General features: G+C 46.5%; 1 protein-coding gene across 1 annotated transcript in view; it reads left to right on the top strand.

Moving 5' to 3' along the window:
* Window positions 1-15,636, top strand: part of LOC120944313 (protein mono-ADP-ribosyltransferase PARP9-like) — a 31,717-nt gene extending 16,081 nt beyond the window's left edge. Inside the window, exons 4-7 of the mRNA XM_040358348.1 lie at window positions 960-1,517; window positions 4,945-5,081; window positions 6,120-6,279; window positions 15,136-15,636. Coding sequence (XP_040214282.1) covers window positions 960-1,517; window positions 4,945-5,081; window positions 6,120-6,279; window positions 15,136-15,464 — 1,184 coding nt within the window. The 3' untranslated portion in view covers window positions 15,465-15,636. The remainder of the gene's footprint in view (window positions 1-959; window positions 1,518-4,944; window positions 5,082-6,119; window positions 6,280-15,135) is intronic.
* Window positions 15,637-16,383: the final 747 nt, after the last annotated feature.

Here is a 16,383-nt window from a genome sequence, read left to right as displayed (position 1 = left end):
ACAGGGCGGTCTCTGCACTGTGTGCGGGGAGCGCCCTGTCCGCCGACAGCTCAGCGGGGATTACGGATGCTCCCCGCTGAGCCGACGGACACACACGGAGCGGACACAAAAACGGTCCGCTCCGTGTGAAAGAGGCCTAAAGGGGTTGTAAAGGAAAACATTGTCTTCCTTTTCCTCAGTCCAGTCCTCCTTCACTTACCTCATCCTTCCATTTTGCTTTTTAATGTCCTTATTTCTTCTGAGAAATCCTCACTTCCTGTTCTTCTGTCTGTAACTCCACACAGTAATGCAAGGCTTTCTCCCTGGTGTGGAGTGTCGTGCTCCCCCCTCCCTTGGACTACAGGAGAGTCAGGACGCTCACTAACACACAGCTCCTTTCTCTATCTGCCATGTAGAGAGCGTCCTGACCCTCCTGTAGTCCAAGGATCGTACTACTGGCTGGTACTGTAACTTTTCGGCAAAAAAAGTCCTACGGTGCAAAGTCCTGCTGTGTGTATAGAAATCCATCGGACTTTTGTCCGAAGTACAAACACGCATGCTCAGAACAAATGTTAAAATCAACCAACAATAGTAGCAGAAGTTGACCAAAAGAGCAGAAAAACCACGTAGTATGTCAATTACGTCACTCCATTCAAGTTTGTTGGCTACAAAAGTCCTGTCGTGTGTCTGCTAATGGGCGTTCCCGGCCAACTCCCTTTGGACAACAATCCACGGAAAAGTTTGTTTGAAGTCCGATCGCGTGTACGAGGCTTTACATTGACAGAACTAATCTGTGTACCACATGAGCGCCCCCTGTAGCCAGTCTGTGGGGGAAGAATTATTGTTGGTCGGGGATCAAATACTTATTTTCCTCCATTTATAACATTTGTATCATGTGATTTCTCTTGGTTTTTGGTTGATATTCTGTCTCTATCATATACTGTAGTCTGTCAGTTACATTGTTGCCGTTTTCCTTACAGATCCCAGAGCTGATATCAGTGACAAGTCTTCTAATTCCCGTGATTCAGAAACCCCGTGTTTGATAATTAATGCAATGAGTGATGAGGATGCTGAGGAGGCCGAGGTCTGGCTGACCAACATTCCCCACCCTCACCCCGTCTCCATACACAATAACCTCGTCCTTCTGTTTGGACAAGAAGAACACGATTTCCTCTCATCTCCCGATTTCCCAAATGTCACCATCAAGGAGAAGCTGAGTTATGGGATGTCGGGTCTAGAGATCGATGGTTTCCCCCAGGACAAGTTCAAAGGAGTCATACAGGCGGAGCGACTCCTCTTAGACGTTCAGGAGAAGCACGCTGTGACGCTGGAGGAGGAGCTGGTGGCGGCGACTGTGGTTTGGTTCTATAAAAATGAGAGTGGAGCCCGGAGATATCCAGCCAAAGCCAACCGAGAGATAGAGAAAGCCTTTGTGACCCAAAGTGACATCAAGCTGAGGTCCGAGCCCCATCATTCGATCTTTATTAAGAACATCACAGCGGAGGGGAAGGACGGAGCGTTTTGGCTGGAGAGGCGGAGTAAGTACAGCAATACGTTTTCCTAGATCACGGTGTCGGGAATTGGGTCTCGTACAGTGAGGATCGTAGTGTCATCTGCCAATCCCTCATCTAGATGTGTTCTCCAAGCTGATGGTGTCCATGGCTAGGCAGAGGACTCACCTAGAATGATGGGCAGAGGACTCACCTAGAATGATGGGCAGAGGACTCACCTAGAATGATGGGCAGAGGACTCACCTAGAATGATGGGCAGAGGACTCACCTAGAATGATGGGCAGAGGACTCACCTAGAATCATGGGCAGAGGACTCACCTAGAATGATGGACAGAGGACTCACCTAGAATGATGGGCAGAGGACTCACCTATAATGATGGGTAGAGGACTCACCTAGAATGATGGGCAGAGGACTCGCCTAGAATGATGGGCAGAGGACTCACCTAGAATGATGGGCAGAAGACTCACCTAGAATGATGGGCAGAGGACTCACCTAGAATGATGGGCAGAGGACTCACCTAGAATGATGGGCAGAGGACTCACCTAGAATGATGGGCAGAGGACTCACCTAGAATGATGGGCAGAGGACTCACCTAGAATGATGGGCAGAGGACTCACCTAGAATGATGGACAGTGAGGCTTCTAATAATCCTCAGGCCTGCTGGTGTTCCCAAAAGATGCATCAGAACAGCTTAGTGATTGGCCGAAACACCGCCCTGTTCGATTCGCACCAGAACTCCCAAACAGAGAAAAAGTTCAGATCCGGACGGCGAACCCTATTAAAGTCTATGGGACTCCCCATTTTGAAGGCTTATGCCTCGTACACACGAACGGATTTCCGCTTGTGTTCCGCGTCCAAATTTTTTTCCGACGGAATTCCGCTCAAGCTTGGCTTGCATACACACGGTCACACAAAACTTCTCTGAACTTTTGACCGCCAAGAACATGGTGACGTACAACACTACGACGAGGCGAGAAAAAGACGTTCAGTGCTTCCGAGCATGCGTAGAATTGTTTGAGCATGCATATTTTTTTTTTCCCGTCGGAATTGCATACAGACGAATGGATTTTCCAATCAGAATTTTTTAGATAGAGAACCTGCTCTCTATCTAATGCTGTCGGAATTTCCGCCAGAAAAGTCAGATGGAGCCTACACACGGTCAGAATATCCAACCAAAAGCTCCCATCTGACTTTTTCTGTCAGAAATCCTGACCGTGTGTACGTGGCGTAACGCAAGTTATTGGCCATAAAAAGGGCATAGGGGTCTGGGTACTGCCCTGGGGGACATGTATCAATGCAAATTTTTATTTTATTTTTTAAAGATCGTATTTTTTCTCAGGAGCAGTGATTTTAATAATGTTTGAATTGAAACAATGAAGATGAAAAATTCCTTTAAATATAGTGCCCGGGGGTCCCCTTAGTCTGCCTGTAAAGTGGCGCATCTGTACCATGTATGGAACCTGCTGCAGCAAAACTGACATTTATAAAGAAAATATTTAATGAATGAAATTATATATAAATTGCTTGCAATACAATACCATTGCCGGCAATAGAAAAGCATTAAAAAAAAAAAAAAATGGCATGGGAGTCGTCCCCCCCCCCCCCCCCCAATAAATTCCAGGCCCTTGGGGTCTGGTATGGATTCTCAGGGGAACCCCATGCCGAAATTAAAAAAAGAAAACAGCGTGGGGTCCCCCAAAATCTATACCAGACCCTTATCCGAGCAAACTCCCCCCTGAACCATACTAGGCCACATACCCTTAACATGGGGGGGGCTTTGGGGTGGGACAAGGGCTTCTTCAGCTTTGTGGGGGTCTGCGGGTGGGGGGCTTATTGGAATCTGGAAGCCCCCTTTAACAAGAGGGCCCCCAGATCCCGCCCCCCCCCATGTGAATGAGGTTATACCCTGCTCATTCACCACAAAAAAATGTAATTCAATAAATCGGGCTGACGGATCTGTATGTGAGAACACGCTCGCCGTATAGCCCCGCCTCCCAGAATTGTGGTAGACAGCGCAGAGCACACTGTTCTAATGTACAGGGAGGCGGGGCTATACGGCGAGCAGTGTTCTCACATACAGATCTGTCATCCCGATGATCTGTAACTCTCTCTGCACTGGAAACAGATGGTGGGCGGGTGGTGGCGGCGAGGAGGAGGGAGCAGATGAGGAGGACACAAGTTCTATGGGCGGCACAGACCGGGGGCTGCGAGACCCCCTCCACCCACTACAGTGAGCCAGGCGGAAGTACCCTGCTCGCTTTCAGAGGACTACAAGGGGGAGTGTCAGACCTCTGGCTGAGGATACGGGAGGGATAGCAGCGAGCGGTCTTACAAACAGGAAGTCACCGGGCAATAACGTTTTTTCAGCAAGTTCAGCAGCCTATAGCTGAGGAACTACAGAGCTCAGAAGAACATGGATGACATAGTGGGTGAAGGTAGGAGATCAACAACGAGAACATGGAAAAATTGTTTTTGCCCGGGGTTCTGCTTTAAATAAAATGTTTTAATGTATTTGACTTTCTGTAGTACATTTATTTATATATTTTTGTAAACACCTGAAGCTCCTATGATGTGTGATATTTATCATCATCATCAGTCTATGACAGGGGTCTCCAAACTGTGGCCCAAGGGCCAGATGGGGCCTTTTGCTTGCTTTTATCTGGTCCTTGGGGCACTATTTCATCCACTGATACTAACAGTTCAGCATAATTCCCAGCAGTGACACCAATGATGGGGCACACTCCCTCCCACTGGCACCAACAATGGGGTCCAATGACACCAATGTTGGGACCCAATTCTTCCCACTGGCACCAACAATGGGGTCCAATGACACCAATGATGGGACCCAATTCCTCCCACTGGCACCAACAATGGGGCCAAATGACACAAATGATGGGACCCAATTCTTCCCAATGGCACCAACAATGGGGTCCAATGACACAAATGATGGGACCCAATTCTTTCCACTGGCACCAACAATGGGGTCCAATGACACCAATGGTGGGACCCAATTCTTTCCACTGGCACCAACAATGGGGTCCAATGACACCAATGGTGGGACCCAATTCTTCCCAATGGCACCAACAATGGGGTCCAATGACACCAATGGTGGGACCAAATTATTCCCACTGGCACCAACAATGGGGTCCAATAACACCAATGATGGGGCCCAATTCTTCCCAATGGCACCAACAATGGGGCCCAATGACACCAATGATGGGACCCAATTATTCCCACTGGCACCCACAATGGGGTCCAATAACACCAATGATGGGGTCCAATTCTATCCACTGACACCAAAGATGGGGCATTGTTTTTTCCCACTGACACAGGACCTTTTCTATGCCCAATGGCCACAGTCTGTCGCCCCGAATGTCAGAAGGATTGTATACTGGCCCTTTGTTTTCGAAAGTTTGAAGACCCCTGCTGTATGACAATGTTTTCTTTCTGTAGCTTTATTTAACAGTTCCAAGGATGTCCAGACGAGGTGCCATCCTGACGATTGGCTCTCACAGGTCGTTAAAGTGAATCGTCAGGCTTTCCTGGACAGAGCTAAGGAATTTAGAGAAGACAAACTTACGCTGGTCAAGGTAATACAACGATTAGATTGCAGTTTGTTCTTGCACTGAGTATGGAGAACAATGGTGGGCAGTCGGTACTCGTGGAAGTCGGGTCACTAAGCTGTAGGGCATTTATCTCAGTAATGTCATCATCTAAATAATAAAAAATTATTTATTTTTCTCAATCAGTGAAATGTGTGAATTATAGCATAATAATAATAATAATAATAATAATAATAATAATAATAATAATAATAATAACATGTGTGTGCTTATATCAAGCCAGCAGGGGGAGCTGCAGTCTTATTTTCATGTTTTCTTCTGTTTACTAAACCATTACCGTATTAAAACATGTTGGTTACAGAACTGAATAGCTTAAGCTAAAATGTGCTCACAGAAGTTAATAAATCAGAGCAGAGACATCTCCCCTATTGGACGGCTCAGTCTGAAAGTGTCAGTCAGATAGAGTGAGGCTAAAAGGAGAACAAATACAGCTCCATAGATAACTCTTATGCCGCGTACACACCATCACTTTATGTGATGAAAAAAAACGACACTTTCTGTGAAGTAAAAAACGACGTTTTTGAAACTTCAATTTTCAAAGACGAAGTTGCCTACACACCATCGTTTTTCTCACAATGATCTTGCAAAGTGAGGTTACGTTCTCACCACTTTTTTCCATTGAAGCTCGCTTCATAACTAACTTCTGGGCATGCGTGGATGAAAAAACGTCTTAGAAAACGACGTTTTTTGCTACACACGGTCAATTTCTGTGAAGTAAAAAGTGCACTTTTGAAAAACGACATGCTTCAATTTTTTTTGGTCGTTTTTTACAAGACATAAAACAACGTTTTCCCCCACACACAGTCAATTAAAGTGACGTTTTTAAAAACGTCATTTTTTTTTCATCACATAAAGTGATGGTGTGTACGCGGCATTAGTGCTCTGGGAATCCTCCGTCATGTGTTGAATGTTTATTTGTAAAACAGAGATTGTGTATATTTATAGGAAAAGCATAAACCTTCACAATTCTATACCGTATATTACATCAGCTTCATCCTTTCCCAGATGGAGAAGATCCACAACAGATATCTGTCAAAAATCTTCCAGTACAAGAAAGGAGGAAGTCGGTTCATGGGAGCCCAACAGTTATATCAGGTGGTCCCCAAACAGTTCACACGGCTCGTCTGTGATGTCGGATTTCAGAGGGTTTTCAGCAATCCTACAGGTGAGTGTCAGAGATCATTATGTGTCTAGACTCTAGATCAGTGGTTCTCAACCTGGGGGCCGGGACCCCCTTGGGGGTCAAATTATGATTTGCCAGGGGTCACCAAATCCTGGGCCGTTCCTGAAGCCTGCACTGTTCTCCCAGGAAGGGGGATGATAAAAGGGGGAGGAACAAAGAAAAAGGGAGAGAAAAGAAAAAAAGAGAGAGCAAGAAAGACAGATGGAGGGATGGGGGGAAGAAACAAGGAATTAGGATAGAGAGAGATGAAAGGGAAAGAAAGAAGAACCAAGAGAAAGAGTCGTACACCCTAAAATGTACTATAAGGGGTTTTAATACTGTACGAGTGGAAGGCACTCAGGGAGCGCTAAATGTCCATGGGTTAGGGGTGCAAATTATTTGTTTTGGGTGCTGACAACCCACACTATGAAAATAATTTTACTATCAGGGGTCCCCACAACTTGGGAAATTTTATCAAGGGGTCACGGCACAAGAAGGTTGAGAACCACTGCTCTAGAGGGTGATCTGCTGAATAAAAACTTGTTCTCAAAAACTGCCAGGGGTGAGTAAAATTGGGTGTCAACCTCAGACATGAAATATGAACAAAGCACATCCCTCTATAGCAGCGGTTCTCAACCTGGGGGGTCGGGACCCCTTTAGGGGTCAAATGTTGATTTGCCAGGGGTCACCAAATCGTGGGCTGCTCTTGAGGTCCGCACTGCTCTCCCAGACTTTTCGCGGCCACCCAGCTGGGCCGTCCCTTGAGCCTGTAGCCTCCCAGCTGGGCTGTTCCTGGAGCCCACAGCCGCCCACTCAGCCTCTTTGCAGCCGCCCATTCAGTTCATGGCATGGCTGGCCCTATGTCCCGATTTCGGCATATGTGTCACTGCTACGAGACACCACAAAGTCGGAGACACAGTGAGTAACACTGCCTGTGATTAGAGTTGCCATTAAAAGTCTCCACTACATTTCTCAGATCAGCAGATGACCTTCATCAAGAGCACCTAAGTTGGGTGATCAGAACTCCCCGCCTGCATCGCCACTGATCCCAACTCCCCGCCAGCACTGCCACTCATCCTATTCCCTCCACCCCCCCCCCCCCCCAAGGAGTAAGAGAAGGAATTAAACATTTAGAATACATCAAAGGGAGAGAAAGAATAAGAGAAAGAACAAGAAAGGCGGCTATAGAGAGGGATGGGGGAGGAAAAGAAATTAGGATAGAGAAACATAAAAGGAAAAGAAAGGAGAAGAAAGAGTGGTGATGTACCCAAGGGCGTACCTAGAGCATTTGGCACCCGGGGTGGATCCTATAACTGGCACCCCCCCACATTAAAATGTAAAAACACCCCACTGTGCCCCCCGCATACCTCTGCATCCTTCAATATCTTTTTGTCAATTCTGTGTACCCCTCTCCACAACTGCACCTCTGGACCCCCTCACATTACACAGCCCTTGTACCTCTGGGCCCCTTTACATTACACAGCACCCTGCACCTCTGGGCCCCTTTACATTACACAGCACCCTGCACCTCTGCACCCCTTTACATTACACAGTACCCTGCGCCTCTGGACCCCTTTACATTACACAGCACCCTGCACCTATGGACCCCTTTACATTACACAGCACCCTGCACCTCTGGACCCCTTTACATTACACAGCACCCTGCACCTAAGGACCTCTTTACATTACACAGCACCCTGCACCTCTGCACCCCTTTACATTACACAGTACCCTGCGCCTCTGGACCCCTTTACATTACACAGCACCCTGCACCTCTGGACCCCTTTACATTACACAGCACCATGCACCACTGGACCCCTTTACATTACACAGCACCCTGCACCTCTGCACCCCTTTACATTACACAGCACCATGCACCACTGGACCCCTTTACATTACACAGCACCCTGCACCTCTGGACCCCTTTACATTACACGGCACCCTGCACCTCTGGACCCCTTTACATTACACTGCACCTCTGGGCCCCTTTACATTACACAGCACCCTGCACCTAAGGACCTCTTTACATTACACAGCACCCTGCACCTCTGCACCCCTTTACATTACACAGTACCCTGCGCCTCTGGACCCCTTTACATTACACAGCACCCTGCACCTCTGGACCCCTTTACATTACACAGCACCATGCACCACTGGACCCCTTTACATTACACAGCACCCTGCACCTCTGCACCCCTTTACATTAAACATCCCCCTGCACCTCTGCACCCCTTTACATTACACAACCCCATGCACCTCTGGACCTCTTTACATTACACAGCACCCTGCACCTCTGGACCCCTTTACATTACACGGCACCCTGCACCTCTGGACCCCTTTACATTACACAGCACCCTGCACCTCTGGACCCCTTTACATTACACGGCACCCTGCACCTCTGGACCCCTTTACATTACACTGCACCTCTGGGCCCCTTTACATTACACAGCACCCTGCACCCCTTTACATTACACAGCACCCTGCACCTATGGACCCCTTTACATTACACAGCACCCTGCACCTCTGTACCCCTTTACATTACACAGCACCATGCACCACTGGACCCCTTTACATTACACAGAACCCTGCACCTCTGGGCCCCCTTACATTACACAGCACCCTGCACCTCTGGACCCCTTTGCATTACACAGCACCCTGCACCTCTGCACCCCTTTACATTAAACATCCCCCTGCACCTCTGGACCCCTTTACATTACACAGCACTCTGGACCCCTTTACATTACACGGCACCCTGCACCTCTGGGCCTCTTTACATTACACAGCACCCTGCACCTCTGGACCCCTTTACATTACACAGCACCCTGCACCTCTGGACCCCTTTACATTACACAGCACCCTGCACCTAAGGACCTCTTTACATTACACAGCACCCTGCACCTCTGGACCCCTTTACATTACACAGCACCCCGCACCTCTGGACCCCTTTACATTACACAGCACCCTGCACCTCTGGACCCCTTTACATTACACAGAACCCTGCACCTCTGCACCCCTTTACATTAAACATCCCCCTGCACCTCTGGACCCCTTTACATTACACAGCACCTTGCACCTAAGGACCTCTTTACATTACACAGCACCCTGCACCTCTGGACCTCTTTACATTACACAGCATCCTGCACCTCTGGACCCCTTTACATTACACGGCACCCTGCACCTCTGGACCCCTTTACATTACACTGCACCCTGCACCTCTGGGCCCCTTTACATTACACAGCCCCCTGCACATCTGGACCCCTTTACATTACACAGCACCCTGCACCCCTTTACATTACACAGCACCCTGCACCTCTGCACCCCTTTACATTACACAGCACCCTGCACCTCTGCACCCCTTTACATTACACAGCACCCTGCACCTCTGCACCCCTTTACATTACACAGCACCCTGCACCTCTGCACCCCTTTACATTACACAGTACCCTGCACCACTGGACCCCTTTACATTACACAGAACCCTGCACCTCTGGGCCCCCTTACATTACACAGCACCCTGCACCACTGGACCCCTTTACATTACACAGAACCCTGCACCTCTGCACCCCTTTACATTAAACATCCCCCTGCACCTCTGGACCCCTTTACATTACACAGCACTCTGGACCCCTTTACATTACACGGCACCCTGCACCTCTGGGCCTCTTTACATTACACAGCACCCTGCACCTCTGGACCCCTTTACATTACACAGCACCCTGCACCTCTGGACCCCTTTACATTACACAGCACCCTGCACCTAAGGACCTCTTTACATTACACAGCCCCCTGCACCTCTGGACCCCTTTACATTACACAGAACCCTGCACCTCTGGGCCCCTTTACATTACACAGCACCCTGCACCTCTGCACCCCTTTACATTAAACATCCCCCTGCACCTCTGCACCCCTTTACATTAAACATCCCCCTGCACCTCTGGACCCCTTTACATTACACAGCACCTTGCACCTCTGGACCCCTTTACATTACACAGCCCCCACAGCTCTGGACCCCTTTACATTACACAGTACCAGTGCCGGCCCAAGACATTGTGCTGCCTGGGACCAAAAATGAAATGCTGCCCCTCCCCCCCAGAAAAAAAATCACGCCAACCAAAAGGCCCCCACATTCATTATTTTATATCATGATAACTAAAGAGGACCTGTCATGGCTCTATACATGTATATAGGAGTATAAAGAGGACCTGTCATGGTTCTATACATGTATATAGGAGTATAAAGAGGACCTGTCATGTCTCTATACATGTATAGGAGTATAAAGAGGACCTGTCATGGCTCCATACATGTATATAGGAGTATATAGAGGACCTGTCATGGCTCTATACATGTATATAGGAGTATAAAGAGGACCTGTCATGTCTCTATACATGTATAGGAGTATAAAGAGGACCTGTCATGGCTCTATACATGTATATAGGAGTATATAGAGGACCTGTCATGGCTCTATACATGTATATAGGAGTATAAAGAGGACCTGTCATGGCTCTATACATGTATATAGGAGTATAAAGAGGACCTGTCATGGCTCTATACATGTATATAGAAGTATAAAGAGGACCTGTCATGGCTCTATACATGTATAGGAGTATAAAGAGGACCTGTCAGGGCTCTATACATGTATATAGAAGTATAAAGAGGACCTGTCATGGCTCTATACATGTATATAGGAGTATAAAGAGGACCTGTCATGGCTCTATACATGTATATAGAAGTATAAAGAGGACCTGTCATGGCTCTATACATGTATATAGGAGTATAAAGAGGACCTGTCATGGCTCTATACATGTATATAGGAGTATAAAGAGGACCTGTCATGGCTCTATACATGTATATAGGAGTATAAAGAGGACCTGTCATGGCTCTATACATGTATATAGAAGTATAAAGAGGACCTGTCATGGCTCTATACATGTATATAGGAGTATAAAGAGGACCTGTCATGGCTCTATACATGTATATAGGAGTATAAAGAGGACCTGTCATGGCTCTATACATGTATATAGGAGTATAAAGAGGACCTGTCATGGCTCTATACATGTATATAGGAGTATAAAGAGGACCTGTCATGGCTCTATACATGTATATAGGAGTATAAAGAGGACCTGTCATGGCTCTATACTTGTATATAGGAGTATAAAGAGGACCTGTCATTACTCTATACATGTATATAGGAGTATAAAGAGGACCTGTCATGGCTCTGTACATGTATATAGGAGTATAAAGAGGACCTGTCATGTCTCTATACATGTATATAGGAGTATAAAGAGGACCTGTCATGGCTCTATACATGTATATAGGAGTATAAAGAGGACCTGTCATGGCTCTATACTTGTATATAGGAGTATAAAGAGGACCTGTCATTACTCTATACATGTATATAGGAGTATAAAGAGGACCTGTCATGGCTTTATACATGTATATAGGAGTATAAAGAGGACCTGTCATGGCTCTATACATGTATATAGGAGTATAAAGAGGACCTGTCATGGCTCTATACATGTATATAGGAGTATAAAGAGGACCTGTCATGGCTCTATACATGTATATAGGAGTATAAAGAGGACCTGTCATGGCTCTATACATGTATATAGGAGTATAAAGAGGACCTGTCATGTCTCTATACATGTATATAGGAGTATAAAGAGGACCTGTCATGGCTCTATACATGTATATAGGAGTATAAAGAGGACCTGTCATTGCTCTATACTTGTATATAGGAGTATAAAGAGGACCTGTCATTACTCTATACATGTATATAGGAGTATAAAGAGGACCTGTCATGGCTCTATACATGTATATAGGAGTATAAAGAGGACCTGTCATGGCTCTATACATGTATATAGGAGTATAAAGAGGACCTGTCATGGCTCTATACATGTATATAGGAGTATAAAGAGGACCTGTCATGGCTCTATACATGTATAGGAGTATAAAGAGGACCTGTCATGGCTCTATACATGTATATAGGAGTATAAAGAGGACCTGTCATGGCTCTATACATGTATAGGAGTATAAAGAGGACCTGTCATGGCTCTATACATGTATATAGGAGTATAAAGAGGACCTGTCATGGCTCTATACATGTATAGGAGTATATAGAGGACCTGTCATGGCTCTATTCATGTATATAGGAGTATAAAGAGGACCTGTCATGGCTCTATACATGTATATAGGAGTATAAAGAGGACCTGTCATGGCTCTATACATGTATAGGAGTATATAGAGGACCTGTCATGGCTCTATACATGTATATAGGAGTATAAAGAGGACCTGTCATGGCTCTATACATGTATCCAGGAGTATAAAGAGGACCTGTCATGGCTCTATACATGTATATAGGAGTATAAAGAGGACCTGTCATGGCTCTATACATGTATAAAGGAGTATAAAGAGGACCTGTCATGGATCTATACATGTATATTGGAGTATAAAGAGGACCTGTCATGGCTCTATACTTGTATATAGGAGTATAAAGAGGACCTGTCATGGCTCTATAGATGTATATAGGAGTATATAGAGGACCTGTCATGGCTCTATACATGTATATAGAGTATAAAGAGGACCTGTCATGGCTCTATACATGTATATTGGAGTATAAAGAGGACCTGTCATGGCTCTATACATGTATATTGGAGTATAAAGAGGACCTGTCATGGCTCTATACTTGTATATAGGAGTATAAAGAGGACCTGTCATGGCTCTATAGATGTATATAGGAGTATATAGAGGACCTGTCATGGCTCTATACATGTATATAGGAGTATAAAGAGGGCCTGTCATGGCTCTATACATGTATATAGGAGTATAAAGAGGACCTGTCATGGCTCTATACATGTATATAGGAGTATAAAGAGGACCTGTCATGGCTCTATACATGTATAGGAGTATAAAGAGGACCTGTCATGGCTCTATACATGTATATAGAAGTATAAAGAGGACCTGTCATGGCTCTATACATGTATATTGGAGTATAAAGAGGACCTGTCATGGCTCTATACATGTATATTGGAGTATAAAGAGGACCTGTCATGGCTCTATACATGTATATAGAAGTATAAAGAGGACCTGTCATGGCTCTATACATGTATATTGGAGTATAAAGAGGACCTGTCATAGCTCTATACATGTATATATGGTAGCAAAAATATGTAGAAGAATACATATTGGCCTAAACTGAAGAAAATTTTTTATTTTTCTAAATTTTGGGGATATTTATTATAGCAAAAAGTTAATATATATATATATTTATAGCACAAAAAATAAAAACCGCAGAGGTGATCAAATATCACCAAAAGAAAGCTCTATTTGTGGGAAAAAAAGGACATCAATTTTATTTGGGTGGTGGAATGGGCTGGCGGGCATCAGTATGCTGCCCCCCTAAAAGTGCTGCCTGGTACCCATGGTACCACCCGGTCCCATCATAGGGCCGGCCCTGCACATTACCCTGCACCTCTAGACGCCTGTATGTTACACAGACACCCCCCTTAACAGTTCTGGGCCCCCTACATGTTACTCAGACCCCTCTACAGTGAAGACCCCTCCTTACAGTGCAAGCCCACCTGCAATGAAAACCCCGCTACAATACAGACCCCCTACAGTACAGACCCCCTCTGCAGTGAAGACCCCCCTACAATACAGACCCCTCCTTCCTACAATACAGACCCCCCCTTCCTACAATACAGACCCCCCCATTTAGACCCATAATGTACCTGGCTCAGACAGACAGAGAGCCCGAGGTAGTGGCTTGGCGGGGGGGAGTGCGAGCTGCACCCGAGCCAGTCGGCACATCTGGGACCGGCGCAACGATCCCCTTCTCTCACGGCTCTGATCAGTCTTGGGCAGCTGCTGTCAGCTGAGCAAAGAAGCCGCCGCCCCCTTCTCCTGCATGTCTATACAGTGCTCTGCATGCAGGCAGGCTTCCGACGGTCGCATACATCGCGTCATGAGTAGCCGAAAGAAGCTGAACGTCGGTGCGGCTCTATACGGCGCCTGCGCACCGACGTTCGGCTACTTTCGACCGTCGGAAGCCTGTCAATCAAGAAGGAACGCCCAGTCCCGCAGCCCATACCCGGAAGCGGCGGAGAAGATCGCTCTCTAAAACGGTAAGTATGGCTTCGATTTTAAAACAAATAGCCGATTCCCCTTCACAAAATGGGCCTCAATCTAATGTTAAAAAAAAAGATTTTTGGGTGAACCTCCACTTTAAAGGGTAAAACAAATTAGTTTTTTTAGGAAAAATCTGTCTTTCATTTGGTGGTAAATGGTTATGGATAGCTTCTGATTTGTTTTTATTATGAAAAGAAACACTGGCCCAAAATAGTAATGCATTTTTTGGGGTGTGCTGGAGGGTCTATTGATGCTGAATGCTGGGGGATATATTATTGCTGGAGGGGGTCTATTTTTGCATGTTGGTCTATTGTTGCTGGGGAGGTCTGTTGTTGCTGGTAGGGGATCTAATGTTGCTGGAGGCGTCAATTGTTACTGGAAGGGATCTACTATTGAGGGAGGGGTTTGTTTGCGGCTCCTGGGAGATCTGTTGTTGCTGCTCAAGGGTCTATTTTTGCTGGCTGCAGGGATCTATTTTACTGCTTTTCTTGTTACCATTAACACATTCCATACAAATTACTTAACACCACAAAATGATACTTGGCTCAGTGCTCAGAAATGGTTAGGGGGCGGAGACAAGAATTAAAGGGGGGGGGGGGGTTCTGTACCTAATCTCTGAGAACAAAAAGCTCTGAACAGAACCATCCATAACCTTCCAGGAATCTTCTGTGATCTCTTGGATCTTTCCTGGATCTGATCCTTGTAATCTACATCGAATTCTTCTCTTTTCTTCAGATCCAAACTTAGGGAAGGGGATTTACTTCACAAACACGCCTAAGAGGGCTGTAGGTGTTTTCCAGACCCCGAAAGAGGAGAGCGGCCTCATCTACATCTTCCAGGCTGAAGTTCTGACCGGGAATTCTACTGAAGGCAGAAAATACCTCCCAGTTCTCGTTCCTAAGAAGTCCTCAGTTCACAAATCCGAACCTGCCAACATTCTGGATTTGTATGACACTTTGGTAAATACCGTAAATTCCATCGATCCCTGGAGTTCAACGTCCATTTACGTCATACCCGACAGTTTCCGAGCAAATCCGCAGTATCTGTTCACCGTCCGACGGTGAGGCTGAATCTCTTCCCGCCACTGACACACATAGGGAACTATTTATGAAGAAATTTCTGTGCAAAAGTTTCACCCATCAGAAATAATCCCTATAACGTCTCTAAGGCCCCTTTCACATTTGCCATCTAGGCCCCTTTCACACTGGGGCGGGAGGTGCGCTGGCGGTATAGCGGCGCTATTTTTAGTGGCGCTTTACCGCTGGAATTGCGGTGGTATTCGGCCACTAGCTGTGCGGTTTTGCCCCCCGCTAGCAGAGGCGCTATGCCGGCGGTATAGCCGCGGTTTCCCATTGCTTTGAATGGGCAGGAGCCGTGGAGGAGGGGTAAACACACCGCTCCTCACACCGCTCCAAAGATGCTGATAGCAGGACTTTTGGAGCGGTCCTGCTAGCGCACGGCTCCAGTGTGAAAGCCCTCGGGGCTTTCACACTGGAGGAACAGCAGCCGCTGTTTAGGGTCGGTTTGCAGGCGATATTTTTAGCACAATAGCGCCTGCAAACCACCCTCAGTGTAAAAGGGGTCTTAGGATTGTAGGCGGAATCACCGCAATTCCAAATCGCACTGCAATGCTGGCAAAACGCGTGCGGTTTTGCTGTGTCTGTTGCGCAGCAATCGAGCCAAAACCGCATCGCAAGAAGCTTGTCGCCCAGGAAGGAGGAGGGGCTTATTATGGGCTACAAGCTTCAGGTGATGCAGTTTGCCGCAACAATCGCAGTCGCAATTTGGTGCCATTAAGTAAGCACTTTGCATCCAGGCCAATTCTGGCACTTCTCTCCTACATGTAAAAATCATCATTTTTTGCTAGAAAATCACTCAGAACCCCCAAACACTATGGGCCAGATTCTCAAAGGGCTTACGACGGCGCAACGCCATTTGCGCCGTCGTAAGTCCTAATCTGGGCCGTCGTATCTATGCGCCTGA

Source organism: Rana temporaria, chromosome 6 (genome assembly GCF_905171775.1).
Source record: "Rana temporaria chromosome 6, aRanTem1.1, whole genome shotgun sequence".
Lineage (NCBI taxonomy): Eukaryota > Metazoa > Chordata > Amphibia > Anura > Ranidae > Rana > Rana temporaria.
This window is presented reverse-complemented; position numbering and strand designations above follow the sequence as displayed.